At 44.3% G+C, this 19,169-nt stretch overlaps 1 protein-coding gene across 3 annotated transcripts in view; it reads left to right on the top strand.

Annotated features, from left to right (window-relative positions):
* HADHA (hydroxyacyl-CoA dehydrogenase/3-ketoacyl-CoA thiolase/enoyl-CoA hydratase (trifunctional protein), alpha subunit) overlaps window positions 1–19,169 on the top strand; it is a 59,581-nt gene extending 40,412 nt beyond the window's left edge. For 2 of the 3 annotated variants that reach the window (XM_008069864.2, XM_021718495.1), the window contains 9 exons: window positions 3,175–3,309; window positions 7,048–7,219; window positions 10,533–10,619; window positions 14,340–14,480; window positions 14,960–15,028; window positions 16,403–16,598; window positions 17,453–17,567; window positions 18,414–18,559; window positions 18,645–19,169. In XM_008069864.2, the coding sequence (XP_008068055.1) occupies window positions 3,175–3,309; window positions 7,048–7,219; window positions 10,533–10,619; window positions 14,340–14,480; window positions 14,960–15,028; window positions 16,403–16,598; window positions 17,453–17,567; window positions 18,414–18,559; window positions 18,645–18,790 (1,207 nt within the window). In that variant the 3' untranslated portion in view covers window positions 18,791–19,169. Of the gene's footprint in view, window positions 1–3,174; window positions 3,310–7,047; window positions 7,220–10,532; window positions 10,620–14,339; window positions 14,481–14,959; window positions 15,029–16,402; window positions 16,599–17,452; window positions 17,568–18,413 lie in introns of all 3 variants that reach the window. The other variant, XM_021718494.1, reaches the window with a different exon arrangement.

Genomic DNA, 19,169 nt, shown 5'->3' with positions numbered 1-19,169 from the left:
AAAAAAAAAAAAAAAAAAAAGATTGTGTGAAGTGTGTTAAGTTTAACTCTGTGCTGTTACAGACAAACACTAAGCAACTCTAAAGCCGTAATTAAAATTGTGTTAAAAAGCAGAGTATAACAGTTAAGAAATGAATGATTTTGTTTTGGGGATTATTGTACTTTATTTTTATATACTTATGGGGTACAAGAACAGTCTTGCTGCATGAATCTATTGCATTGTGGTGAAGCCAGAGCCTTCACTGCATCCATCACTGGAGTAACCCACATTGTACCCACCAAGCAACCTCCCATCATTCACTCCCCTCCCACACCCCTACCCCTCCGAGTCCCCACTGTCTGTCATTCAACATCTGCTTTCAAGTGTACATTATTTAGCTCCCACTTATGAGTGAAAACATGCGATATTTGTCTTTCTGTGTCTGAGTTGTTTCACTTAAGATAATGGCCTCCAGCCGGGCTCGGTGTCTCAGCCTGTAATCCCACACTTTGGGAGGCCGAGGTGAGTGAATTGTCTGAGCCCGCAAGTTCGAGACCCACCTGAGCAACTTGGCAAGAAAAAAAAAATTAGCCAGACATGGCGGCATGTGCCTGTAGTTTCAGCTACATGGAAGGCTGAGGCAGAAGGATCGCCGGAGCCCAGCAGGTCGAGGCTGCAGTGGCTGGAAGCGGCCACTGCACTCCAGTCTGGGCAACAGAGTGAGACTCCAACTCAAAAAAAATAAATAAATAATAGCCTCCAGTTGTATTTGTGTTGCTGCAAAAGACATGATTTCATTCTATTTTATGGCTGAATAATATTCCATCGTGCACGTATACCACATTTGCTTTATCCAGTCCTGTTGATAGACATTTAGGTTGATTCTAAATCTTTGCTATTATGAATAGTGCTGAGATAAACATATGAGTGCAGGTATCTTTTTGATATAATGATTTCTTTTCCTGTAGGTAGATACCCAGTGGTGGGATTGCTGAATCTGAATGATGTTTTAGCTGTGGGTTGTGTTATGCCAAAAAAAGCTTTAAACATACTACTTCTAGATTTTACTATTATTCTATTAAGTTAAAGCCAATATTCCAGTAAATGGCACCCCACTGGGAAAAAAACACATAGTACGTTCATATTCTCCTTTGTAAAAAATAACTATTTTAAATAAGATTAAATACTCAATGACTTTGTTTTGTGTTTATGATTGGAATGTTTGAACACAAAAAGAATCCTCTATGAATCCTATAACTTGCACTTTCACTCAGTGTAGGGAGCTATGTAGATTAGTACATATCAGTTCACTCATTCTTTTTAATTCCCTATAGATAGATTGATGACTTTTTCCAGGTTTCAGATATACAACTGTTCATCTCAGCTTGTCATGTTGTGTATAATGTATTTCTGTAAAGTGGAAAATGAGAAGCAGAATTACGGGGTCACAGAGTATGCAGTCTTTGGTGTTAACAAATCTGCCCTCCAAAGTAGGGCAACATATACTCCCATCAAGCATGCATGAAATAACCACTTTTTGTACATCCTCACCAATACCTTAAAATTTTTGCCAATTGATGAGGAAAAAATATCTCATTATAATTTGCATTTCCCAGATTACTAGGGAAGTGGAATATCTTTATTGACCATTTGTTTTCTTCTTTTTGAATTGCTTTATATCCTTTGCCCATTTAATTAGGTTATCTTTTTAAATTGATATGTGCATGTTCTTCCTACTTCTCTAGTAGTAATCCTTCATCTATCTTATGTGTCACAAATTTCTCCCCATTCTGTGGTTGTCTCAATTTTGTGAGGTCACTGGTCAAACAGAAATTTTTAATTTTTGTGCAGTAAATGTATCAGTCTTGTTTTCAGTCTCTATTCTTTGTTTCTCAGCCCTTGTCCTCCAATTAACATTCATCATATAAATATTTGTATTATTACAAAGTTGCATATGGAAACTGCTCCAGGAACTTTAAGTTAAATTTCCTTTTCAGGACTTGAATATGATTTTTGAACTTTATAATCAGAATGGTTAGGAGTAAAACTTTATCCCACATTACAGCTCTAATTTAAGTCTACAGTGCTATAAACTTGAGCTGCTTTTATGAAGGAAGTGATTCCAAAAAGATTGTTTTAGTTACTTATGGGAATATAGCATATTGTTCTAGAATTATGGGAAACTAAAAAGAATAATCAAATATAGTCTCTGGTCCTCAGAAAGCTTATAATTTAATTAAAGGCACATACAAAAAATAGGTATAAAGCTATTTTAGAATACTATGGGATAAGTCAAGTGGTCCTGACAAGTTCAAGAAGAATTCAGGTGTGAAAAAGGCAAAGATGTGCATGTTTAGACGTGAGGGAGGGTTAAGATCTGGAAGCAAAAAGACCATCGAGGAGACTCCTAAGGTAACGCAGGTAGTGGGGAATAATGGCACAGATTTCAGGAGAAATTAAAGGTGACTGGAAAATGGTAAAATCACTGACAAATAAGGAGTTAACAAAGAAGGAGAGAGGATGGTCTTTAGGCATATCTACAAGTTGGCTTTTGTGCAGAAGACACAAATACTTGTGTTGACTGAAACATAAACTGGGTTGTTTTGTTTTCAGTAATCTCCAGGCACAATTGAAGATTATTATCTATCTTCTTAGCAGACCAATTATTTTAGACCCAATGGGTTTTGGTATTTTTATTTTATTTATTTATTTATTTATTTTTATTTTGAGTCAGAGTTTCACCCTGTCTCCCAGGCTGGAGTGCAGTGGTATGATCACAGCTCACTGCAGCCTTGACCTCCTGGGCTTAGGTGCTCCTCCTTCCTCAGCCTCCCATGTAACTGGGAATATGGTGCATTCTACCACCCCTGGCTAATTTTTTTATTTTTGTAGGGACAGGGTCTCACTATGTCACCTAGGCTGGTCTTGAATTCCTGGGCTCAAGCAGTCCTCCTACTCGGCCTCCCAAAGTGCTGAGATTACAGACATGAGGCACCACACCCAGCCAATTTTTGCATTTAACTTTAGAAATCAATCATTTATTAAAGTTATATTTTTAATAGATTAAAAATTACTTGAAACACCTTATAGTGCCTGGTTTAGTTGATTTATTGGATGATAAATCAACTAGTCTTCCGCTTTTACTGAAATAAGTAAAAATTGTTTACCAAAAGCCACTTTGTTCTTTTCTTTCAGAAATCTAGCTATTCTTGGTGCAGGACTGATGGGAGCAGGCATCGCCCAAGTCTCTGTAGATAAGGGGCTAAAGACTATTCTTAAAGATGCTACACTACCTGGACTTGGCCGAGGACAACAGCAAGTGTTCAAAGGGTAAGCTTCTCCTGCCTCTGCCAGGAGTTACAGTGTTTTTTTGTTTCTTGGGGGTTTGTTTTTGACTGTTGTTGTTTCGCCATTATAGATTCCTTTTTCCTGAACATAATGAGTACTAGTACATAGTGAAGTCAGGTTTCTTAATTTTTAGAAATGCTAATTCCTTCTTTCACTTCATTTTGTTATATAGATTATAGACCATTAACAGCATTGGAGTCTGTAGTCTTTGAGTGCAAAAGCGAAAACCTTGTCCTTTAAGTTTGAGCATAAAACTGCACTGAAACCAACCCCAGTATGGCCAAGCTGCTGCTCCATCTTTTCCCTCTGCAAAACACCTAGAATATATGTGGGGTGAGAAAGCAGGGGAGGAGGGAGAATAGCATTCCCCTTTTATTAATTCAGAGGTAAGACAGAGACGGTCTGTAAAGACTGACATCATAGACTAATCCGTTCACTGATTCCCTCTGAGACAGGATCTCACTCTGTTGCCCAGGCTAGAGTGCAGTGACATGATCGTAGCTCACCGCAGCCTCGATCTCCTAGACTCAGCTCGTCCTGTCTCAGCCTCATGAGTAGCTGGAACTGCAGACGTGCACCCTCACACCCAGCTAATTTTTTATTTTTTGTAGAGACAAGGTCTCATTATATTGCCCGGGCTGGTCTTAAGCTCCTGGCCTCAAGTGATTCTCCTACCTTGGCCTCCCAGAGTGCTGAGATTACAGAGGTGAGCCACTACTCCAGCCTCTAGTGGGTATTTGTAAATGCCATTTAATTTATGCTTTAGTATCAGGCTAGAAATTCTCAGGTCTATGGATTTTGCTATAGTTCGCATGTAATTGCTGTATCATGGATTATTAAACAGCGTGACTCTGTCCCTATTGAGAGGACATGTTGGGATGCGAGGAATTGTGCAGTAACTGCAGCATGAGGGCATGGCTGGGATCAGAACTCGAACCACGTATTTCCTGACTGGCATTACAGAGGGAAGCAGTGAACAGATTAGTTCACGATGTCTGAGTCTTTACAGACCGTCTCTGTCTTACCTCTGAATTAATAAAAGGGGAATGTTATTCTCCCTCCTCCCCTGCCCTCTCACCCCACATATATTCTAGGTGTTTTGCAGAGGGAAAAGATGGAGCAGCAGCTTGGCCATACTGCGATTGGTTTCAGTGCAGTTTTATATTCAAACTTAATGGACAAGCTGGCTGCACTTAGACCATCCTGCATGACTTTTAGCTGAGTGCGCTTTTTTTTTGTTTCTTAAATGGATTATGTAGCTTAAGCATGTCGTTATCCCTTTTCTGCAGAGAAGCTCATATATTGCTACCTTGATGCTAACCAGGACCTGGCAGATTGTTGTAAGATAACAAGGAGCTGTCATAGAAGATTCTGACCAAAAAATGGCACTTGCTGGATAGCAGCATTGCCCTGAAACTGGCTTCCAAACATCCCAAACAGCATTTCATACAGTCACCAAAATAAGAAACTTTTGCTCTAGAATCGCTTCCTCCCTTGATCTCCTTTGGATACAGCCATCCTAGCCATTCCTTTTTGTCTTAGAAACATCTGGTTCTGCCGAGTGCTGCTCACCATACCTGTTGACTTGGGGCATGATATTTCCTGTCCTCTCCTGGAAATGGTTTCAACGGGCATTTGAATTATAGCAACTAATAATATTTTGAACTCCAGCAAGTATCTTTGGTGACTACTCTCATGGGTGTCTGAAACTGAAAGGTTTGAGCTCATACTTTTTAGATCTTATTTGAGTATTCCTTTACACATTTGGCTTTATTTTTACTCTTGGTTAAGGAAATCAGTGAATGGAGCTTAGCTTCATGCTATCCTCAAAGGAAAACTAAGTAATTTATTCTGAAAGTGTGGTCAGGTTGAACCTAAAAGAACCTGTTTTCTTAGCAATAAAGAATAATCAGTTAAATATCTGAGTAGCAGGAATCCTTTTTAGCTCCCTGTGGGAAAGAAGAAACCTTGAGTTAGTATTTTATATAATCAATTTATTGTGCCACTAAGTGTTGAGTAGGAAGTGGATTGCGAATGTAAGAAATAATGCTTGGTCTCTGTCTTCTAGAAGATTACAATTACAGAATAGCATAAACTGATGTGTAAGCAGGTAGAAAACCATGAACCATGTGGTCTAGGACACGCTCGGCTGCTCCCTCATTGTAGGCAGAGAATTACCAGAGCTGCTCTTTGGTTTTGCCATTCTGGTATTCATGTTATTTACCAGGGGGGACTCCCCCCAAAAAAACCCAGAATTTATTTATAAAAATTATGTATTTATTCTTACATGGTTTTTTTGTTGTTGTTGTTTTTTGAGTTGGAGTCTCACTCTGTCACTCAGAGTAGAGTGCAGCAGCCACTCCTGGCCACTGCAGCCTCGACCTGCTGGGCTCCAGTGATCCTTCCGCCTCAGCCTTCCAAGTAACTGGAACTACAGGCGTGTGCTACCATGCCCAGCTAATTTTTGATTTATTGTAGAGATGAGGTCTCGTCAAGTTGCCCAGGCGGGTCTCGAACCCGCGGGCTCAGGCAATCCACTCACCTCGGCCTCCCAAAGTGCTGGGATTACAGGCAGAGCCACCGAGCCCAGCCTATTCTTACATATTTAAACTTCGGTCACCTTCCAAGTACTCTCCATTTGATGCAGTACACTGATCAAGATGCTTTTTTCCACTGCTCATAACAGTTTTTAAACTTGTCAATCTCGATGCCTTTTAGTGCTTCTGCCATTTTTTGTTTTAACTATTCCGCACTGACAAAACATTTCCCTTTGAGGACTTTTTTCATCAGGGAAACAAAAAAAGGTCACTCATGTTGAGATCAGGTGAATAGGGATGGTGGGGCACAGAGGTCATGCCATCTCTGGTCAGAAACTGCTGAACACTCAGTGCAGTATGGGCAGGTGCACTCGTAAATCACCCATCATAAAATGTGAAAGCCATTGAAACAATCTCAAAGAAAACATTCACTGAAGCCAAACACAACCTCTCACAACAGTGCTAGCTGGCACACAAATGCTGATGGGTTCCTAGAACACTTACTTAATGAGGAAAGCCTGTTACTACAAAGCGCTCAGCCTCTAAAACATAATTCTGGGTTTTTTGGGGGCCCCTTCAAACTCCTCTTTGACCAGTTGAACTGATTTATGAGTGATACAGTTTCTGTGAGTTGGACATTTAGAGGCATTCTGTGGTAGAAAGATTGTACACTTGGGGTCAACTTGTCTCTGAATGCTAGCTCCCTCCCTTAACAAGCTGTTTGACCAACCGGGTGCGATGGTTCAAGCCTGAAATGCCAGCATTCTGGGAGGCCTAGGTGAGGGGATTGCCTGAGCCCACTGGTTAGAGAGCAGAACATGGTGAGATCTTTTCTCTACAATAAATCAAAAAATTAGCCAGGCATGGTAGTGCACACCTATAGTTCCAGCTACATGGAAGGCTGAGGCAGAAGGATCACTGGAGCCCAGCAGGTCGACACTGGGGTGGCTGTGAACATGCCACTGCACTCCAGCCTGGACGACAGAGTGAGACTCCAACTCAAAAAAAAAAAAAAAAAAAAAAAAAACAAGCTGTTTGACCACAAGTCCCTCTGAGCCTCTGGGACAACTCAGTTCCCTCAAAGTGGGAGTAATATAATAACTACCTCACTGTCTGGCCTATGGACAAACAATAAGTGTTAGTTTCCTTTTCTTCCCTTCTGACTAGGAATGTTTTTTCCTAGATTGAATGATAAAGTGAAGAAGAAAGCTCTAACATCATTTGAAAGGGACGCCATCTTCAGCAACTTGACCGGGCAGCTAGATTACCAAGGTTTTGAAAAGGCCGACATGGTGATTGAAGCTGTCTTCGAAGACCTTAGTCTTAAACACAGAGTGCTGAAGGAAGTTGAAGCGGTAAGCATGGGGCTGTTGAACTTGACTCCTAGTGTAGTGAGTGGAGGACACCGAGATGAGTTTTTTTTAAAGGAATTATAGGAAATTCTAACAGAACGCTTTATTTTCAAGCATGAGTGTTAATGTGAACTCTTGCACACTGAATATGCTATAAAGGTCAGATCCAAATCCTACAGGAAGAAAATCAAGTAGCTTATTACCTTAAGTCTTATTCATGTGGGAGTTCAGTCACCCAAGCCTACAGCTAACCTCATGAAGTACAGCCAGGTGTCTTGAGAGTCTTTGGGTTGGCTGCAGACCATAACCAAACCTCTTCAGGTCTAGACAGCAAAGGAAATAGGAAGAAGCAGCTTCTCCAGATGCTTGTTCTGTGGAATGGCTGCTCTGGTCCAGCTCCCAGATGCTCTACATCATCCACTCTTGAGATGGGATGGCATGGGCAGGATGAGTACTTGGAGTGGGTGGTAGAAGAGCAAGGAGACACAGCAATACTCCAGGTGTGAGGTAGGACCAAGCCTGACCCGCCTGCAGATAGATAATAGGAGGCGGGTTACCAAGTGAGGTACATGAAATGGTGCTGGCCTGGCAACGTGCTGGGCATCTGGAGCAGAAGGGTGTGAAGCAAGCAGTCCTTCTAAGGTACCCTTCCAGGTGGGGACAGGACAGTCCCTGCTCCACTAAAGACTTTAAGAACTAAAGACAACTCTGCTGGGGACAATTCCACTTGTACATTCCAAAATCTTTTCTTTAGACAGCGTGTAATGTGAGATTTAACCTAGGGAGGAATCTAGAAGCACTTGATAGACTTGGGCTAGATGGCATTTCCGCGTAGAGATTTAAGTGATGTTCCCAAGGCTTTGAGGGCACCGTTCAGCCAGGGGTAGGTAGATTCTTGGAACATCAAAAGCAGATGCAGCCATGGTGGAGAGAAGAGCATTCCCCACCTAGGATACAGATTTGCTTTTGGAAAATCTGGATTTGGGAGTACCAGAATGGAGAAAAGTTGGTTAGTTTGAGCAGTTGGGAAGCCAGTGGTCAAATAAAAGAAAAAGAAGAGGAATCATATCAAGAGAAGAGCAGACTGGAAACAAATCAACTACAAGCTTAAGGGAGAAAAGAGATGGGACAGAGCCTGGGAGATAAGGAGAAGGCAAAGACCAGGGGTTGGATGTGATCCTGCTGTTCACAGAGGGACAGAAACTAGGGTGTATAAGCAAGTAGAGACAAAGAATGCTGCTCAAGGAGTCATCGGTGTTTAGCAGATAGTAAGAGAAGAGATCCCAGCTTTGGGTAGAAAGTTTATTAATACAAGTAAAAGCCAAAATGTTATGTATATTACGGTTATTTATATAACATCAGGTACCCTAGTTAATGAAATCATCTAAGGTGGGAGATACTCAGAGAAGCTCTTCAGAAAGTCTGGAAAACAATGAAGAATTTTAGGCAGAGGGCCTCATGGGTGGTGTCAAGTCCATCCTCCCAACTGACCTTTGCTTTCTTTATATGAAAATGTTAGGGCTGATGGCCGGGCTCGGTGGCTCAGCCTGTAATCCCACGCTTTGGGAGGCCGAGGTAAGTGAATTGCCTGAGTCCACGGGTTCGAGACCTGCCTGGGCAACTTGGCGAGATCTCGTCTCTACAATAAAAATCAAAAAATGAGCCAGGCGTGGTAGCGCGCCTGTAGTTCCAGCTACTCAGAAGGCTGAAGCAGAAGGATCGCCGGAGTCTGGGCGACGGAGTGAAACTCCAACTCAAAATAAAGAAAAGAAAATGTTAGGGCTGAATCTACTGATAGTTATTCTTCATAGAACTAAACAAGATCCATTCCTTTGACATTCTTCCTGAAACTCTGAGTCTAGACCCTGTACCGCCATGGTTGTCCTTTTTAGTAACCTCATCCTGTCTCAATGTTCTGTTGCTGGATAACAAACCTCCACAGAATATGATGGCTTAAAAAAACTATCTTTTCACAATTCTGTGATTTGGGCAGGGCTCTGCCAAGACGGCTGGTCCATAACTCCATTGGTTTCAGGGCTGGGGTCACTCAGGGGACTGCATTCAGCTGGAAGCTTGGTTGGGGCGCCAGTGCTTCCCTTACGTGGTCTCCCTCTTCTTGTGGCCTGACCTCGCCTAGAGGTTCTCTACAGCATGGCTGCTGGCTTCCAAGAGAGCAGAAGCCACCAGAACTGGCAGGGGCACTTCTGCTGCATTTTTGTTGATAAAAACAAGACACAAGGCCAGCCCAGATTCAAGGAAAAGGGAAATGAATTCCACCTCTTGATGGGAGGAAAGACATGTGTGACCTCGCAGGAGGAGAATTATTGCCAGCCATCTTTGGAGACATTCGTTTGCCCCTCATAGAGGATTTTACCACCAACTTTAGATGCCACCACTAATAAAGCAGCCTGGGACTGTGTCCGCTTTCTTACAGTCATGCTATACTGTCGACTCACATGCCACTTTTGATGAACTAAAATCACGGGGTCTTTGTCTCAAATACTGCCAAGCCAGGTCTTATCTATCATGTCCCCATATAGTTCTTTTCTTTCCGTTTTTTAAAATCTCAATGTAGTACTTCACCTTTGTCTCCATTGTGGTTTATCTTACTTTATTCTCAGCTTTCAGTGTGTTAAATGTATCTTCAACCTTGACTCTCCTCTCTGTATTATGATTCTGTCTATCCCAGATTTGCACAAATTTGGCAGGTGTTCTTTCCCCATTTTTCATCCAGTCATCTGAATAAAAACACGAATGAGTTAGGATCATGGCCCGAATGCTGAGACAGTCTGCATTAAAGACTTCTCCAGTTTGATAAAGCTAATAGTTCATTGTATTCATGTACCGTGATATAATTATAGTGTTATACTGTTTTTTAGTTACACATATGTAAAATGAGATAGGCTTGCACATTATGGCTTGTTCTCACAAAAGTGAAGGGCAGGGAGTGTGGGGGAGAATTCATAAGCTTTCAGACTTGAGGGCAGATCCAAACAAGAGAGGTTGACACCCAGACTGGGTCTTGAATGAAAGGTGATTCAAAGCCATGTTTTCAGAGTTTGTCTAAGGAGACTTGTTGACCCAACTGATGAGATGGCTCCAGGTCAGGATTAGGTGGGGAAGAGAGCAAAGTCAACAACATATTCCCCAACACAAACACCCCTAGGTGAGCCGTAAGTGTCCAGGTGAGCAATATCTACTGTCTGAGCAGTTGTGGGTGAAGGAGTGGGCTGGGCCAGGTGTCACTCATTAGCCTTGCATGGCCTCTAGTCCTCTCTCAGACCTACATGACACTCATAAATGCTTTTCCCTGCAGGTGATTCCAGATCACTGTGTCTTTGCCAGTAACACATCTGCGCTCCCAATCAGTGAAATTGCTGCTGTCAGCAAAAGACCTGAAAAGGTAAACTCTGAACACAAGCATCCCTAAAGTGTTTTACTGCTTCAGGCTCGCTGATAAAGACTTAGAACTTGAGTAGAGAAGGGACTGGTGTGGATTATGAAGGATAGGGTGGTTCCCAAAACTGGGCACATAAAAGCTAATCCCATGACCAGTGTGAGATGCAGGAATACATTAAGTACAGCTAAGATACCCTCTGATAGGTGGTTTGCATCCTTGTTGGGTATTATTTTTCGGGTTTGGGTTAGAAAGCCTACCTTTATCTCACAATTAGGCACTGAGAGATAGGCCCCAAAAAGATCCCATTCAGGAGCATCCAAAAAAGATGTCCCAGAATATCAGCTCAGCTACAGAGCAGAGTTCATGACTGGTTAGGACAGGTTTGGTTCCAACTCCAGACCCAGGACTGGGAGGGTCAGCAGGCATGGTGGGGTGTGTCCACCCATGGCTTCGCTCACTCCTTCTCCCCAGGATGAGGAAAGGTGGGTGTAGAAGCCTTTTTAGTGTTTAGAATGCCTAGAAATTTAGTTTTGCTCTTAACCAGAATAATGAAGGGAAAGTGAACTCATTTGAGGAGAAATAAAACACCTCACTTCTCTAGAGGATACCAGTTAGCTTCAGCTAACCAGAACTAGCCAAAGGTAGGCAGGAATTACAGAAGCCCTTTAAGCAGCTGGAATTGTTAGGGCAGTCTGTGTACTAAAATGCGAAAACCTGTGTATTCATCCTCTCCTGGCTTGCATATGCAGGGTAGTCTAGCTTCCTAGCACACAGCAGATGAGAAGTGATGTGGGGCTTGTCAGACAGGCTCAGTGATGGCAGGAGACAGGTCAGAGGGAGAGATGGCAACGGAGAGTCTGACCATGAGGGAAGACACACAGTGCCATCACTGATAGAGTTTACAGCTGGACCTGTGCAGCATTTCAGCTTGGTAAAAGAGATTCCACTGCTGTTCATTTGCTGCTCACCTGTCCCCCAGTAGAGTGGAGCAGCCATCACACTTGGCATCTCTGCTGACCTGCTTGTCTTATGTCGTTCATGTAAAAGTAAGGCCAAAAGGGCACAAGTAGGATGCCCAGCAGTCTCGGTTTGCCCAGGGCTCAAGGCTTTCCTGGGACACGGGCTCCTCAATGCTACAACTGGAAAAGCCCCAACTACCCAGGATGTTGGTCACCTTTGGCACAACTTTCTGGGTGATGTCAAAATATTTTGCTGGGGGTAATATTTTACATGGGTGTGTATACAGTCGTCAGAATTCATCGAACTGAATGAACAGTTCAAGATCTGTGCATTTTATTGAATATTATACATCAATAAAGGCTCATTCCTTTTACTCAGGAGTACTGATTCTGAATCATGTCTTAAGCATTTTAGATATAAGAAAAAGAACAGTGTAGGGGTTAGAAACAACTTTTGGATTAGTATATTTACATTACATTTAATTGATCTGTATATTACATAATAGTAAATGGCCAGGCCTTGGAGATAGGCAGACCTATGGTGCAATTCCACTCTGCCATTTGCTGACTGACTCTGAGCTACTAACTTCTTGATGCTGTTTTCCCTATCTAGATAATTAGGCTGACCAGTTCACAGGGTTGTAATGTATTCAATGTAAGGAATAAATGATAAATGTATTTTTAAAAGGTATATAGTAAGCAGTCAATGAATTGTAGATATTACTAATTAATACCTTATAACTGAAGTAGAGGGAGAAGACAAAACTATAAATTAATAAAATTTCACGATTCTATTGTGAAGATACATAATTGTTAGTTTAGTTCAGGCACAGTGGCTCACACCTGTAATCCCCACATTTTGGGAGGCCAAAGTGGGAGGACTGCTTGAGCCCAAGAGTTTGAGACCAGCCTGAGCAATGTAGTGAGACCTTGTCTCTACAAAAAAAAAACATTAAAAATTAGCTGAGAGTGGCAGCGCATGAGTATAGTCCAGTAACTCAGGAGACTAAGGCAGAAGGATCAACTGAGCCCAGGAGGTTGAAGCTGCAGGGAGCCATGATTGTGCTGCTGCACTACAGCCTGGACAACAGTGTGAGACCCAACTCAAAAAAATAAGTAAATAAACAAGGAGGTTCTCAAACTTTAGCACTCTTTAGAATCACTGAGAGGGCTTATTAAAACACAGATCTGGGTGCCACCCGTGGAGCTTCTGATTCAGCAGGTCTAGGGTAGGCCTGAGAATTTACAGTTTATACATTCCCAGGCATTGCGAATGCTGCTGGGTCTGGGTATGACATTTTGAGAATCACTGGTTTAATAAGTCTTGTGAGCCCATTTGATTGTTGAGGAGTATTATTAGACCTAGTCCTGGTGATGAGACCCATCTGTGTAAAATGCAAATACATCTCTGACAGTCCAGTATATTAACTAATTCTTCTCCCTGTCCCTCCCCCACAAAATGGTTCCTCACCTAAACCATCAGCATCATTAATATAAGTGGAACTGAGCGCGGTGGCTCACGCCTATAATCCCAGCCATTGGGAGGCTGATGTGAGAGGATTGCCTGAGCCCACGGGTTTGAGACCAGCCTGGGCAACTTGGCGAGACCTCTTCTCTACAATAAGTCAAAAAATTAGCGGGTGTGGTAGCGTGTACCTGTAGTTCTAGCTACTTGGAAGGCTGAGGAGGAAGGATCGTGTGAACCCAGCAGTTGACACTGGGGTGTAGCCACTGCACTCCAGCCTGGGTAACAGAGTGAGACTGCAACTCAAAAAAAATAAATAAATAATATATAAGTGGAGGCTTCATCCATCCTTCCCCAATAAATCCGGTTTGGCCTTTAGCTGTGATTTTGGACTGACTGTTGGTAGGATGAGATGTCCTTAATGGAAGCCTTAGAAGCAAACGGAAGAGGAAGATTCCAGTATACTCATCCTGAACAAACTGAACTCTTATCAAAGAATGATGGAACCAAACTACTTGACTGTATCAGGCAGTGTTCCTGTATCACAACCACCATCCAGGCCAAATCGGTGCTGGCTATGCCCCTGTACTGGATTGTCACACGGCTCACATTGCATGCAAGTCTGCTGAGCTGAAGGAAAAGATCGATCGCTGTTCTGATAAGAAGCTGGAAGATGGCCCTAAATTCTTGAAGTCTGGTGATGCCATCGTTGATATGGTTCCTGGCAAGCCCATGTGTGTGGAGAGCTTCTCTGACTATCCTCCCCTGAGTCATTTTGCCATCCATGATATGAGGCAGACAGTTGCTGTGGGTGTCATCAAAGCAGTGGACAAGAAGGCTGCTGGAGCTGGCAAGGTCACCAAGTCTGCCCAGAAAGCTCAGAAGGCTAAATGAATATTATCCCCAGTACCTGCCACCCTAGTCTTAATCAGTGGTGGAAGAACGGTCTCAGAACTGTTTGTTTCAATTGGCCATTGAAGTTTAATAGTAAAAGACTGGTTAATGATAATGCATCGTAAACCTTTCAGAAGGAAAGGAGAATGTTTTGTGAACCATTTTGTTGTTTTTGTTTTTGTTTTTGAATGTGGCAGTTTTAAGTTTTTAGTTTTTGAAATCAATATTTTTTAATGGAAACAACTTGATCAAAAATCGGTCACAGAATTTTGAGACCCATTAAAACAAAGTTTAATGAGGAAAAAAAAAGCCACCTTTCCCTCCAGTGTTTTCCTAGCAGAAGAGGAATGTTGCTAGGTTCCCTCCCAGCATTCTTCAGCTATTGGCTTTTGGTTCCCTTGCCAGGTGATTGGCATGCACTACTTCTCTCCTGTGGACAAGATGCAGCTACTGGAGATTATCACAACCCAGAAAACTTCCAAGGACACAACTGCCTCAGCTGTAGCCATAGGCCTCAAGCAGGGGAAGGTCATCATTGTGGTTAAGGTAAGGGGCTGTGTAACACAGTGGCATATTTTTAAAAGGTCTAAGAAGACACTTTTTTTTTATCTCCAGTCTTTTTTGTTGTTATTTATAATCCCAGCAATTTGAGATTTTTTTTTGGTCTTTATTGGGAGCAAATATACCAGCTTCCAATAATATTTTATCTTGGGTGGTTTCCAGGGTGGACAGTGGTATTAACTATGTCCCTCTGAGTCCAAGTAGGAGTGGGGAGTGTCTGGGATGTGACAGCTTTTCCAGACCCTGAAAGTGACCATGAAATGATATGTTGTGCTGCTTGATTCAAGCTAGGCTACCCCTTGTTTGGCTTTCACTGCAGTTTAATTTTAAGGATTCTGATTGAGACGTTAAACTACCTTAAATTGTAAAATGACTTTGAAGTGACCCTGGGAAAGGGAGACTGTTGCAAACTCAGGTAGTTCCAGCAGCAGGGGCCAGTGAGCTCGTGTTCTCTCCCTTGGCAGGATGGACCTGGCTTCTACACCACCAGGTGTCTCGCACCCATGATGTCTGAAGTCATCCGAATCCTCCAGGTTGGTATTGCTCTCTGGAGCATGTGAGGCATCTTCCATTCCTTCAGTCACTCTAAACTGATAAAGTCGAGATAAGAAACAGGTTTCCTTCTGATACACCAACTCCTGACTGTTGTCCAGAAAGGTCCCTTGTGCTCTTCGTGTGTGTGCAACCGTGGGAAGCAGGGGGTCATACTGCACTCACGGGGCAGAGCTATAACTCTGCTCCTCACTACTCTGTCAAGCCCCAGGCCTCCCAACATGCCTTATATGCTGTTTCTGCACCCCTGGGAGGCAGGGACCATCCAGAACAGGGCCCGCTTGGTCCATCTGGTGCTGCATCTGCTTCTGCAGCACACAGACCCCTCCAGTGGCCATCCAAGTCATTCTGGCAGGAAAGGAGGGGGACCCTCCCCATGGGGCACTCACCCTGACTCGGGGGTCTTGGGGCTCTCCAGCACTACTTTTTGATAATATTTTTCCTGTCGGTCGTGACACACTCAGCCCTGTCTGTTATGGAATCACTTTATTACTGAGATTCAGAAATTCAAATTAGAAGGTCAGCTGCAGTGGCTCACATCTGTATTCCCAGCACTTTGGGAGGCAGAGGCAAGAGGATTGCCTGAATCCAGGGGTTCAAGAACAGCCTGGGCAACTTGGCAAGACCTTGTCTCTACAGTAAACCAAAAAATTAGCCAGGCATGGTGGCACATGACTGCAGTCCCAGCTACTTGGAAAGTTAAGGCAGAATGATCACTTGAGCCCAGGAGGTCTAGGCTGCAGTAGCTGTGATCGTACCGCTCAACTCCAGCCTGGGTGACAGATTGAGACTCTGACTCAAAAAAAAAAAAAAACTACAAACAAGCCAGGCTCAGTGGCTCAGCCTGCAATCCCAGCACTTTGGGAGGCCGAGGTGAGTGGATTGCCTGAGGCTGCGGGTTCAAGACCCACCTGGGCAACTTGGCAAGACCTCATCTCTACAATAAATCAAAAATTAGTCGGGCGTGGTAGCGTGCGCCTATAGTTCCAGCTACTTGGAAGGCCGAGACGGAAGGATCACCGGAGCCCAGCAGGTCGAGGTTGCAGGGGCTAGGAGCAGCCACTGCACTCCAGTCTGGATGACAGAGTGAGACTTCAACTTAAAAAAAAAAAATACAAACAAGAAGGAAGTGAATAGTTAAAGCCCTACAGATTAGAGAAGTCTCAAACTTTACACTTGTGGGCTCCCAAGCTTCTTTGTGCTTCCCTGAATGAAATAGACTAGACCTGGGCCTGGCTGGGTGACACCCAGAAGAGAGGTGGGTTTTGCACAAGGCTGTGTCTGGGGCCATTATAGGAAACCCTAGGAGATCTAAACTGGCCTTCCCCTGAGGTCCCTGCTTCACCTCCTATCAGGAAGAAGTTGACCCTAAGAAGCTGGATTCCCTGACCACAAGCTTTGGCTTTCCTGTGGGTGCTGCCACACTGGTGGATGAAGTTGGTGTAGATGTCGCAAAACATGTGGCAGAAGATCTAGGCAAAGCCTTTGGGGAGCGCTTTGGAGGTGGAAGCCTGGAGCTCCTGACACAGATGGTGTCCAAGGGCTTCCTGGGTGAGTAATCCAAGGAAACAAAACTAGCATGATTAGTTACAAAGTTCTGAGCAGTTTCCTGAGAGCAGAGAGTTACAGAAGGCCCATGTGGAGGGAGGAGTTTTCTAAACGCAGAGCCCTTGTCATTGGGGATTTCAAAAATTATTTCATGAACCAGGTGTGGTGGTGTACACCTTGCGTAGTCCCAGCTACTTGGGAGGCTGAGACGGAAGGATCACTTGAATCCAGGAGTTCAAGACCAGCCTCAACATAGCGAGGCCCCTTCTCTTTAAAAAAAAAAAAAAGATTTCATGAACACTTCCTCTTAGGCTGAACCTAGGGATTACTGACAAAAGGCAGCATTCTACCCTTCTGAGATTCTGCCATTACCTGGTCCAAGGTGCCCAATAGACAGGCGTTTTCGTCCTGCCTAAGGCCTCTACTGCATCTATGATACTGCAGGGGCAGGCTCTGCATCTAGGCTTTACCATGTTGTCTGGCCACCTGTGGGAAGAAAGTAAAACCTCACAATTCAGAGCACACAGTTGAGGTCCACAGAGAAGTGGCTGTCTCTCCACAGAAGAGCAAAACCACCATTACAACCTGGGAATCCCGGGGCCTGGTGTTGCATGTCTGGACTTAAAATTCACCCAGGTGACCTTTCTCTGCCAAATTTCCAAGCTCTAGGAACACAAGATCTTTCTTCTCTCTCTGCCAACTCTTCTGCAAAGACTAAATTGCTAGGGTTAGCTAGGTATACACATTTAGGAATTCAGAAGAGAGCCAGAGATTTATAGCAGACCAGCAGAAACAAAAATTCTCAGGCCAGGGTTCTGAGAACAAACAAATAGCAATGTTCCCTTTTCTTCTTATAGGTCGCAAGTCTGGGAAGGGCTTTTACATCTATCAGGAGGGTGTGAAGAGTAAGAATCTGAATTCTGACATGGATAGTATTTTGGCAAGTCTGAAGATGCCACCTAAGTCTGAAGTGTAAGTGTATTTGAGTGGCCAGTAACCTGGAAACAGACATTTCTCAGGGAGCCCAGGGTTTCTCAGCCCCTCTTCCGTTTCATGACCACCATATCTGAACAGAAGGGACACTCCCAATGCTAGCATAGTGCTTTACAGGGTAAAGCCCTAGCACATGGCACCTCAGTCTGTGCCAGGTGTTGAGGTGAGAACCATGCCCAGTCTGGTGAAGGCCCCTTCCTGCTCCAGCCTTCCCTGTGAAGGTCCCAGGGAGCAGCTGAAAGGACAATTCTCCCTGTCAGCCCCCCAGATTATTACCATTTGTGCAATTGACTATTTCTTATGTCAAGAGATACTGTCTCTTGGCCAGGCTCAGTGGCTCAGCCTGTAATCCCAGCACTTTGGGAGGCCGAGGCAAGTGGATTGCCTGAGCCAGTGAGTTCAAAACCCACCCGGGCAACTTGGCAAGACCTCGTCTCTACAATAAATCAAAAAAAATTAGCCGGGCATGGTATTGTGCGCCTATGGTTCCGGCTACTCGGAAGGCTGAGGCGGAAGGATCGCCGGAGCCCAGCAGGTCGAGGCTGCGGTGGCCGGGAGCAGCCACTGCACTCCAGTCTGGGCGACAGAGTGAGACTCCAACTCAAAAAAAAAACAACAGATACTGTCTGCTTGGTGTAAGGCCGTGTTCTAGGGGCTCAGTAGGGAACACTCCACTTTAACAAGGGACAGACTGGCCCCCCCATCCGCGTCTTCCTCAGGAGGGTCGATACTGGCCTGCCGAGCCTCCCGCAGCCATCCTCACTTCATGTTGTGCACTGCCTTCCTCCTGCCTTCCTCTCCCTAAATGCCCCTTCCTGTTGGCAGCTCCTCTGACGAAGACATCCAGTACCGGCTGGTGACAAGATTTGTGAATGAGGCTGTCATGTGCCTGCAGGAAGGGATCTTGGCCACGCCTGCAGAGGGAGACATCGGAGCAGTCTTTGGGCTCGGTTTCCCCCCTTGTCTTGGAGGTTGGTCTTGCAGGCTGGGAAGGAGTTCACCTGTCCTAGAGCTCTGTTGCTGTCTCCTTCAACAAAGTCCTGTTTCTCCACTCAGGGCCTTTCCGCTTCGTGGATCTCTATGGTGCTCAGAAGGTTGTGGACCGGCTCAAGAAGTACGAGGCTGCCTATGGAAATCAGTTCACCCCGTGCCAGCTGCTCATTGACCACGCTGCCAGCCCCAGCAAGAAGTTCTACCAGTGAGTGGCCTCACGCCTCTCAGTCAGTGCACTAACCCAGCTTCTGGCAATGCTGGTTCTCCACCAGAGCGGTGTCTAGATTGCACACAGTAACCAGAGGAAGACAGACTCTGGCACTGGGTTGCTCTTTGATTAAAGTGCCTTCAGCTGTGACCATCTCGCCCTTCTGGTGAAGTCTGTGAATCAGGTTGCACTTCATGTCGGGAGGCGGAACCCACTGTGCTCATTTTGTAAGTTCCAAGGCCCAAGTGGCAGCTAAGAGCCATCTGGAGCCATCTTTGCTGCCTGTTCCTCACAGAAGGCCAGGGTGGCCAGTGGTGATGGGTGAGAATAGTTCTGCACCCAGCCAAACAGTAACAATAAAAACCAAACTCGGTATCAGC

Source organism: Carlito syrichta, unplaced genomic scaffold (assembly GCF_000164805.1).
Source record: "Carlito syrichta isolate Samal-C Ts95f unplaced genomic scaffold, Tarsius_syrichta-2.0.1 Scaffold312243, whole genome shotgun sequence".
Taxonomy (NCBI): Eukaryota; Metazoa; Chordata; class Mammalia; order Primates; family Tarsiidae; genus Carlito; species Carlito syrichta.
This window is presented reverse-complemented; position numbering and strand designations above follow the sequence as displayed.